Source organism: Scyliorhinus canicula, chromosome 6 (assembly GCF_902713615.1).
Source record: "Scyliorhinus canicula chromosome 6, sScyCan1.1, whole genome shotgun sequence".
Taxonomy (NCBI): domain Eukaryota; kingdom Metazoa; phylum Chordata; class Chondrichthyes; order Carcharhiniformes; family Scyliorhinidae; genus Scyliorhinus; species Scyliorhinus canicula.
In genome coordinates, this window is record NC_052151.1 from 213887071 (window position 1) to 213898201 (window position 11131).

Genomic DNA, 11131 nt, shown 5'->3' on the forward strand with positions numbered 1-11131 from the left:
AGCCCTTAAAAATATATATAAAAAATGAAGCTTTGAGCAATACTTTGGCACTCTCCGAGGTGGTTCTTCGGAATACCTAGAGAGCGGCCCCGATCGTAATAAATAATAACCTGAAGTACAAACGTGTTCAAGAGTAATTTCTTCCGAACTGAGAGACAAGTGAATTAGAGACGCATTCACAGCCCGACCCTGTGTTGCCACAGGCTTGGTAACTTCCAATCTGAAGCTACACTCCCCCCCCTCCCCCTTCCCCGCGAACGATAATCAAAACGGATTCTTTGTTTGAGAGGGGAATGACCAGAGGGCTCCTGCCTTACATGCCTGCTTCTCCTGGCCGACACCCATCTACCTGTCTGAACCTGTGGTGTGACCACCTCCCTAAAGCTGGTGTAAATGTTCAATGTGAACGATTGCAACCTGGATCTAGCTTGCAAAGCTTTACTGCAACCCAGCCGACTTTACACAGCGCACATAGGTAGCACACTGCCGTCTGAGAACTCTAATCACAAGCAGATTCACAGAAGAAAACTTGAATGCCCTGTGTCATCCAGTCATCCATTGCGGAAGGAAATTAAACAGCAAAGTGGAGCAGGTGCGTCCACAAAAGTCCCAACTATAAAGATTGGCGAGGCGAAACAAACAGATGGCTTTGCTCTGGATCGTGTCGAGTTTAAGCACTGTTGTAGACGCCACAGACACACACAGGAGTATTAAATTACACTCTTGACTTGTGCCTGGCTTCTGATATAGAAGTTCTAAAGGCAGGCTGCATGAGTTTGGCCCCACTGGTTTCCAAAATCTTGACCTGCCTTTGTAGTCTCGTCTCGTCTACGAATGTATTGGCTCATGTTCTGGACAGATGTGACACTCAGAATGGTCACGGTGGGACGACGAGCGATGCTCATCTGCACAAAAACGTCTGAACATGATCGTACTCTCACTTTTTGGCGATGGCCAATATGTGACACTGGTGTTGCCCGAATGCCATTTGCTACAGTTGTGGCGCAAGACTGTATGTTACCCAGGTCACACTGCGTGATGACATGGTCGTTTTCGTACCTGATGACTTACGACTGGGACTGAACATTGCACAACCACCTGTGAACTTCCCGAGTCTCACGTTCAGGATGGAGGGAAGGTCAATGATGAAAGATTCACATACATATCCGAGGACACGATCAGGAATCCCTGAACCTACTGGTGGGTGGGTTGATCACAATTAGCGAAAATGAACTTTCTTCTCTATGTGTGACACTAACTATTCAATAATCTATTGTCACTTTTCCGTTTACTTCAATTGTGCTGAGTTTATTGAGATCAATTTCTGTTCAGGCAAATGTTGTGTGGAACAGGTGATTATTCCTTTGAGTGTGGGAGATAAAAAGTTGATTTAACTAGGACATTAATGACCATTGCGAAAGCTGATAATTTAGATGGAGAATATCGAAATCATTTCGGATTTGCCTGCATATAATTTAAAATGCAGATCCCGAACGACCATGTTAATAACAGGAAGCACTTGGAAAAATAAAGCTCGGATACGTTCATGGGGCAAAGAAACTGAGAGGACTTGTGGGAGAAATATCCTTAATCATGTGGTCCTGCAAGGACTGAACCGGGCGAGATTCTTCCCAGCCGTCAATGGACAAGATTGTAATTACTTGACCAAAGAATCGAAAAATGTATGAGCGAAAATTAAATTATTTTAAACAGGGCATTACCGAAATCTGCACACCTCTATATGACAATATGATGGAGCAAGATTCAATCGAGACGTTCATTGAGGATTGTTGGAACTGATAAAAAGAGCTTTTGCGATCACACAGATCAGAGAAGGTTTTAGGTTTGGACAATGGGTGAAATGCTTAGTCGGAGGACCGGTGCGGGTATAAACAGACAAATTGCTCCGTGCAGGCCTGTAGCTTCTGTGCTTTGTGAAGCTGACGCCATCCCTTGCAAGAGCTTGAGTTTCAGTTGTCAAGACATGAGTACTCGCTGGCTAATATCGAAAATTTCGCAACAGGCTTGGAAATGTGGCCATTTGCATGTTACTTTACTGTAAATAGCACAGTTCTCGGGGAACAGTGCTGGAGCCATAAATATCTGGAATCAGCATAATAAATCTTGACTTGAAAGAATGGACAGGATGTGTTGGAGTCAGATTTCCTTAAGATACAAAGATCCATAACTAATCAAACTTAATGGATAGGACCACATAATCGTCTGCAAATAAATTTAGAAAGGAAGGACAGCACGGTAGTGCAGTGTTTAGCACTGCTGACTCACGACGCCGAGGCCCCAGGTTCGATCCCGTCTCTGGGTCACTGTCCCTGTGAAGTTTGCACATTCTGCCCGTGTTTGCATGGGGTTCGGCCCCACAACCCAAATATGTGCAGGGTGGGTGGAGTGGCCACGCTAAATTGCCCCTTAATTGGAAAAAAAATAATGAATTGGGTACTCTATTTTTTTTAAATTCATAAATACAGAAAGGATAAATCAGTGGCCACAATTGCCGTTTGGATTGCACTGTGGGAAAATGTGAGGTTGTCTGAATTTAAAAGGACGAATAGAAAAGCAGATTTTTTTTTAAATAGAGAGGCACTCTGCGATGTTCCTGTACCGAACGATTTGTGTGACGACTTAAACACACCACAGTCGTTTAGGAAGCACGTATAACAAGTGATAAGATAAATAATGGAACAAGATAAATTGCTAGAATACGTGATCAAGTATACAAGTCAAAGTCGGCGATGTGGCGCAGTGGTGTGCACTTCTGCTTCACAGCGCAAATGACCCGGGTTCGTTCCCGGCCACTTGTCACTGTCCTTGTCGAGTTTGTACATTCTCCCCACATCTGCGGGTGACCTATCCGAACAACCCAAAGATGTGGAGTAAACGTGGATTGGCCACGGTAAATTTCCCTTAATTGGAAAAAAAGGGAATGGGTTCTCTAAATTAATGATTGAGGATAGAAATATGCAAGTGCTCTTAGAACTGTACAGGCACTTTTTGAGGCAACACTTAGGTATTGTGTTAGACTTCCTATTTCAGTAGTTAATGGAATTGCAATGGAATTAGGTCAGAATATAGTAATGAAGTGAAAAATGAAATGAAAATCGCTTATTGTCACGAGTAGACTTCAATGAAGTTACTGTGAAAAGCCCCTAGTCGCCACATTCCGGCGCCTGTTCGGGGAGGCTGTTACGGGATTGCTGTTGTTGATTGCTGCGAAGGAGTTTCTCATATTGAGTTGTTAAGCAGAGTGGACTTCAATACTCATTGGAGTTTACAAAAACAGATGTCATTTTAATATGTAATGTATTAAATAGTATATATATATTACATTTAATATATCACATATTAAAGATGACATCTGTTTTTGTAAACTCCAATGAGTATTGAAGCCCACTCTGCTTACCAACTATATATATAGGTGTGTGTATGTCAATGTAATATATATAAGCGTATCCACATATACATTATGAGTCGGCCGCAATGTATAAATGCATGGAGCATGTTTCATCTCATGGGGGAACCTATAACTCGGATAGCAGTTTCAGAATATGTTGTCACCAGGAGAAGACGGAAATGAAAATATATATCAGCAGTCAGAGGGGGATTGATCTTTGAAATTCCTGACCCAGAGGTGAGAGCAAGATCTTTGATTGCATTTCGAGACTTTATTTTTTTGCACAGGAGACGGAAAGTAGGATGGGTGGGATGCAACGACAATAATAATTAACAAAGAATGAGTAACAGAATAGACTCTTGAGGGACGTGAGTGCAATAATGTTGAAAAGTGAGCGATTCTTGGTGAGTTAGACCGTGAAAGAGATTGACAGAGAGAGAGGGCAGTACGTTTGTCTGACCGGAATTCAACAGTTTATGATTCAGTGAGCTGCCCTCATTAACTTCTAAATTGTTCACTGGTCGTAACTCACTTTTGTTGACATTTCTCTCTCTGGGGAGTTAGAAGCAGTCAGTTCTTCTCTTTCAATTTGTGCACAAGCCATCCAATTAGTCTCATGGGTCCACCCGATTGTTATAAATAAAGATACACATATACGCTTGTTCATTGTGTTATTGTGAGCTCGCATTTTCGAATCCAAGAGACCATTTGTTCCGGCACAGGATGAATATTAGGCTCTTCCTATTAATGATCAGGGTACAGGAGTATTTCTATTACACACTTGCAGCAATCGGAGTTCCAGGTATTTTATAGATGAAATGTGAGCAGAACGAAACCTGTGTTTAATGTATGTAAGTTAGCATGTTGCATGTATGGCGTTCAGCGTTAATCTCGTGCTACGATTATTTACGATGTGTGCATGGAATGTTTCACTGCAGGATGCTTGACGGAATACAAAGTATAAACTGTTGCCACGAATAGTCAAGAAAAAAATACCGCCATTCAATTAGTAAACAGCCAGAGGCAATGTAGAGCTTTTACGTTGTTGTGTGTAGCTATTACCTGGAATCCATAAGACCAGAAGACCATAAGACATAGGAGTGGAAGTAAGGACATTCGGCCCATCGAGTCCACTCCACCATTCAATCATGGTTGATTTCAACTCCATTTACTCGCTCTCTCCCCATAGCCCTTAATTCCTCAAGAAATCAAGAATTTATCAATTTCTGTCTTAAAGACACTCAATGTCCCGGCCTCCGCCCTCTGTGGCAATGAATTCCACAGACCTACCACTCTCTGGCTGAAGAAATTTATCCTCATCTCTGTTCTAAAGTGACTCCCTTTTATTCTAAGGCTGTGCCCCCGCGTCCTAGTCTCCCCTGCTAATGGAAACAACTTCCCTACGTCCATCCTATCCAAGCCATTCATTATCTTGTACGTTTCTATTAGATCTCCCCTCAACCTCCTAAACTCCAATGAATATAATCCCACGATTCTCAGACGTTCATCGTATGTTAGGCCTACCATTCCTGGGATCATCCGTGTGAATCTCCGCTGGACCCGCTCCAGTGCCAGTATGTCCTTCCTGAGGTATGGGGCCCAAAATTGCTCACAGTATTCTAAATGGGGCCTAACTAGTGCTTTATAAAGCCTCAGAAGTACATCCCTGCTTTTATATTCCAAGCCTCTTGAGATAAATGACAACATTACATTTGCTTTCTTAATTACGGACTCAACCTGCAAGTTTACCTTTAGAGAATCCTGGACTAGGACTCCCAAGTCCCTTTGCACTTTAGCATTGTGAATTTTGTCACCGTTTAGAAAATAGTCCATGCCTCTATTCTTTTTTCCAAAGTGCAAGACCTCGCATTTGCCCACGTTGAATTTCATCAGCCACTTCTTGGACCATTCTCCTAAACTGTCTAAATCTTTCTGCAGCCTCCCCACCTCCTCAATACCACCTGCCCCTCCACCTATCTTTGTATCATCGGCAAACTTGGCCAGAATGCCCCCAGTCCCATCATCTAGATCGTTAATATATAAAGAGAACAGCTGTGGCCCCAACACTGAACCCTGCGGGACACCACTTGTCACCGGTTGCCATTCCGAAAAAGAACCTTTTATCCCAACTCTCTGCCTTCTGTCTGACAGCCAATCGTCAATCCATGTTAGTACCTTGCCTCGAATACCATGGGCCCTTATTTTACTCAGCAGTCTCCCATGAGGCACCTTGTCAAAGGCCTTTTGGAAGTCAAGATAGATAACATCCATTGGCTCTCCTTGGTCTAACCTATTTGTTATCTCTTCAAAGAACTCTAACAGGTTTGTCAGGCACGACCTCCCCTTACTAAATCCATGCTGACTTGTCCTAATCCGACCCTGCACTTCCAAGAATTTAGAAATCTCATCCTTAACGATGGATTCTAGAATTTTGCCAACAACCGAGGTTAGGCTAATTGGCCTATAATTTTCCATCTTTTTTCTTGTTCCCTTCTTGAACAGGGGGGGGGTTACAACAGCGATTTTCCAATCCTCTGGGACTTTCCCTGATTCCAGTGACTTTTGAAAGATCATAACTGACGCCTCCACTATTTCTTCAGCTATCTCCTTTAGAACTCTAGGATGTAGCCCATCTGGGCCCGGAATTTATCAATTTTCAGATCTTTTAGTTTCTCTAGCACCTTCTCCTTTGTGATGGCAACCATATTCAACTCTGCCCCCTGACTTTCCTGAATTGTTGGGATATTACTCATGTCTTCTACTATGAAGACTGACGCAAAGTACTTATTAAGTTCCTCAGCTATTTCCTTGTCTCCCATCACTAGATTACCAGCGTCATTTTGGAGCGGCCCAATGTCTACTTTTGCCTCCCGTTTGTTTTTAATGTATTTAAAGAAACTTTTACTATCATTCCTAATGTTACTGGCTAGCCTACCTTCATATTTGATCCTCTCCTTCCTTATTTCTCTCTTTGTTATCCTCTGTTTGTTTTTGTAGCCTTCCCAATCTTCTGACTTCCCACTACTCTTTGCCACATTATAGGCTCTCTCTTTTGCCTTAATGCATTCCCTGACTTCCTTTGTCAGCCATGGCTGCCTAATCCTCCCTCTGATAACCTTTCTTTTCTTTGGGATGAACCTCTGCACTGTGTCCTAAATTACTCCCAGAAACTCCTGCCATTGCTGTTCTACTGTCTTTCCCACTAGGCTCTGCTTCCAGTCGATTTTCGTCAGTTCCTCCCTCATGCGCCTGTAATTACCTTTATTTAACTGTAAAACCTTTACATCTGATTCTACCTTCTTCCTTTCAAATTGCAGACTGAATTCTACCATTTTATGATCACTGCTTCCTAAGTGTTCCCTTACTTTAAGGTCTTTTATCAATTCTGGCTCATTACATAACACTAAGTCCAGAATAGCCTGTTCCCTCGTGGGCTCCATCACAAGCTGTTCCAAAAAGCCATCCTGTAAACATTCAATGAATTCCCTTTCTTAAAAGGAGAGTGAAGTAGATTCAATGATGACCATAATAAGAAAATGTGTAATTTACTTGCAAGTAAATGAGGCACACCGGACCACTCTTTCCAGATAGTGCATTCCAAGGAGTAACGTAAAATCTTCGCTCTCCATCGTCCAACTGGTGACCGTGGAGTCGGAGCAAAAGAGGCTCCAAACAATCCAAATTTAGTCTCCGTATCATTTCATTGTTGAATGGGACATATTTTAAGGAGGAACTACCAGAAAACGTATATCCTTCTTAAATCAAAGTCACACTTAATTTTAAATGTTCCCGAAAGGATTCCAAATCACCATGCCAGTTTATATCACAGAACAGATATTTTGAAATGTCACTGTAAATTTGAAACTGTAAGCTCTCAAACGACCAGTTGTGTAGAATGAGACAGATATGTTGATTTTCAAAGCAGGTGCCAGCAGCTGTGGAGACGTGAAACGCTTGATTGCCTTACCACTACGGTGAGCTAGCAACCCCAATTCACTCATCATAAAACGAAATTTAATTTAGAAATGTGATTCCCTACATTAATGTCGCCACTCTTCTTCTAAACTGATGTATGGTAATGTGAAATTTGATATTGTTCGGGATATCCTGATCGATATCCATCCTTCCCCACGTATGTTTTCAGTCCTCTCGACAGCAACATGGTTTACGTCTGAGCTGAAGTACTACCAAGAGCGCCGTGTTCTGTTAATGTCGGGCTAAAGTTGTCTCCGGAGTTTAGAAGATTGTGTGATGATCTTCTTGAACACATACAACCATTATTCGAAGAGGGAAGGGAGGCTGGCGCTCGCGGATACAGATTAAAAATAAGGGGTATCTCATTTATGCTACATATGAGCAGATCCGTTATCTATGAAAGAGTCATCATTCGTTGGAAAACTATCCCAGGGAGCGTTGAAGGCCCTGCAATTTTATACTTTTCAAACAGAGGTTGATAAATTAGAGATTAGTAGTGGTCGCAAATACTATCGGTGTGCGTGACTGCTGTGTGAAGACATAATTCAGAAGAGCCATAACATTATTGATTGTTGCACCACGCTCAACGATCGGAGGTTCTCCATGTTCCCACGGTAATCTGTTCATATTAGCTCGCGAGCATTAACCGTCTAATTCAGAATACGACTAAAACATGTCCACACTTAAGGATTAGTTTTCGCTGTTGCAAAATGGAGAAACATTCGATGTTTAACGCCCAGTTTAAAAGTAGAGGCAAGCAGGTAATGACAAGCCTTTCTCCTTCATTTTCAAAATTATGAATGTGTGAGAATGTTTTAATCGTTTTTCTCCACTTATTGCAGCGAATTTGGTGACAATTGTGATCCTCAGCCGACAGAAATGTGGTCTCTCCAAATCAGTCACTCTTTATTTGCTGGCCATGGCTGTCTCTGATCTCCTCGTCATCGTGTTTTTTGTTATTGTTGATCACCTCGTTTTCTACTACGTGAAATCTTTGACGTTTTTCCCAACCACCGTCTGTGCACTGAACCAGGTAATTAAAAACAGCTTCATGGATTGTTCTGTCTGGTCCACTGTGGCTTTCACCTTCGATCGTTTTGTAGCAATATGTCACCAGGGATTTAAAGCTAGATATTGTACCTTGAGCACGGCCGCCACAGTCCTCGGTACAATCTGGGTCGTGAGCACTTTGAGGAACATCCCAGAATATTTTAAATATGAGCCAATTCGCACAATATCCCACGAAGGTAGGGGTTGCAGAAATAGTCAAGACTTTGTGAATTTAATTGAATGGGCCATCTTTGACTGGGTGCACCATATATTAACACCATTCATTCCATACATCTTCATCATTATTTTCAACTGTCTCACCGTCAAACACATCGTGGCGTCCAGTTCCGCAAGGAGGAGAATCAGGAGTCGAAGCAACAATGCCAACAACGATGCAGAGGTGGCAAACAGAAGGAAATCAATCATTCTGATGTTCAGCATTTCGGCGAATTTTATACTGCTATGGATGCCAAATGTGATCTACTTCATACTGGACCGAATGGTGGATCTGCATGGTAACAGTGCAGACTTTACAAATCCATTCGGTATTTTGCGCCAGACGAGCACCATGCTGCTGCTTCTTAGTTCCTGTGTAAACACCTTTATTTATGCTATAAGTCAAACAAAATTCAGAAACGAGCTGAAAAATGGTCTGTTCGTTCCGTTTATTATACTGATTAAAATATTTAACTTACTTGCGTTAAGCACAGCTGGAAAGTCTCCAGGTCCTCTCAAGTCCCGTTGACTTTTGAAGACCATGGATCTGATCATTGAGTTCAGCTGCAGGTGATTGCAGCTGCTTCTCCCACAACCGACTATGTCACCCAGAATGTTCTCAGCCATTTATGTCGAAGTTGCAGAGAATACCTCAATACAAATAAAATCTGACCAGTCTTACATTTCTGCCATCTGATTTTTGAGAATGGGTGACGTCCCCTCCCCTCCTCCCACCACTGTTTGCTAAAACAGTGCAGCTTGTTTTATACATTTAAAGTCTTTTATTTCGATATCTATTATCCCATTAACTTCTTTCATCGTCCAGATAATGCTGCCATAAACGTACCAAACTACCGCATAAAAGAATCAAGTCCCACCTTACCATAGTTCCATTGCTAATTCTCATGAATCCGTAGTCCCCGTATTTGACTCACCTGCGAGTAAACCCTGCTCGAACAAAATCATCGCCTGCAACTCTTCCATTCCCATGGTAAACTTTAATAAGTCTGCTTCAAGAAGATAGATTCAAAATTCCCTTTCACCATCGAATTGAAATCACTCACCACGCGCACCATTCTGGCAACCATTATCTTCCTTGATTCGAATAACCTTACGAAAACAAATATTGCTGTTGTCAGTCTGCTTCAGTCACTGGAGGGAGCCAGCCCTTCAACGCCACCCACTTGCCCCATGATCTTTCATCTCCATTAAAAATACGACAGACAGCCGATTAATTATATTGTGGAACGAAAGTCCTGAAAAATGGTAAATGCAAGGGTGAAACATGCCGAATCGATTTTCAGCCATTTTCGAAAATTAAAATGCATAGAAACATGCATAGCAAATATAAGCAGGGGGAAGCTATTCGGCATTTCGAGCCTGCTCCGCCATTTAATATGATCATGGCCTTACATCAAGTTCAATAGCCCGATCCCTCCTTCTCCCAATATCGCTTCATTCATCAAGCCATTAAATACAAAGTTTAAGCTATGTTACAAGTAATAATCTCTTTAGTATTATTATCACAAGTAGGCTTACATTAACACTGCAATGAAGTTACTGTGAAAATCCCCTAGTTGACACATTCCGGCGAGGGAGAATTCAGAATTGTGCGCATCTCTGATTCCACTTAGTTTTGTGCACAGCTGTCAAATCGCAGCAGTTCCACTTAGAACTGAGGCTTTGTGCTTGGAGGGAATGCAGAATAGATTTATCAAAGACATACGACGGTAATAATAATGTACCTTATTGTCACAGGTAGACTTGCATTAACACTGCAATTAGGTTACGGTGAATAGCCCTTAGTCGCCGCATTCCAGCGCCTTTTTGTGTAATGGCTGAGAGACGGAATTCAGAATGTCCAAATTACCTAACAGCACATCTTTCTGGACCTGTGGGAGGAAGTCGGTGCAATCGGAGGAAACCCACGCAGACACGGGTGAACGTGCAGAATCCACACAGACAGCGACCCCAGCCGATAATCGAACCTGGGACCCTGGAGCTGTGAAACAAAAGTGCTACCCACCATGGTGGCACTGCGTGTCGCACGGCTGTCTCAACCCACTTGCGATCCGGGTTCAATACGGACTTGGGTGACTGTGGAGTTTCTACTTTAATTCCCTGCCTGCGTGCGTTTCCTCCACAGTCCAAAGATGTGGAGCCGAGGTGGACTGGCTATACAAAAATCACCATTTAATGTCCAAATGTCTGCAGGATTGGAGTGGTGACTGCGGTAGGGGCCGGGAAATGTGTCTAGCTAGAGTGATCTTTCAAAGGGTCGTTAAAGACTCGGTGGGCCGAATGCCCTTCATCGGCAGTGTAGCAATTACATAGATCTTATTTGTGAACGGATAATGCGCAGGCGAGTCTGCATCCCGTTCAATGAAATCATTGAAGGTTTATGTATTTGACTTTAACACAGAATGCAAGGTAATTATTTGGGCACGTATACTTGGGAGACTACATAAATTCCTTACTTAT

General features: G+C 42.5%; 1 protein-coding gene across 1 annotated transcript; it reads left to right on the forward strand.

The window, feature by feature from the left end:
• The first annotated feature begins 393 nt into the window (after positions 1–393).
• LOC119968013 (probable G-protein coupled receptor 139) lies at positions 394–9179 on the forward strand. Its single transcript, XM_038801115.1, has 2 exons — positions 394–592; positions 8227–9179. The coding sequence occupies exons 1-2, from the start codon at positions 394–396 to the stop codon at positions 9177–9179; spliced, it is 1152 nt and encodes a 383-aa protein (XP_038657043.1).
• The last annotated feature ends 1952 nt before the right edge of the window (positions 9180–11131 follow it).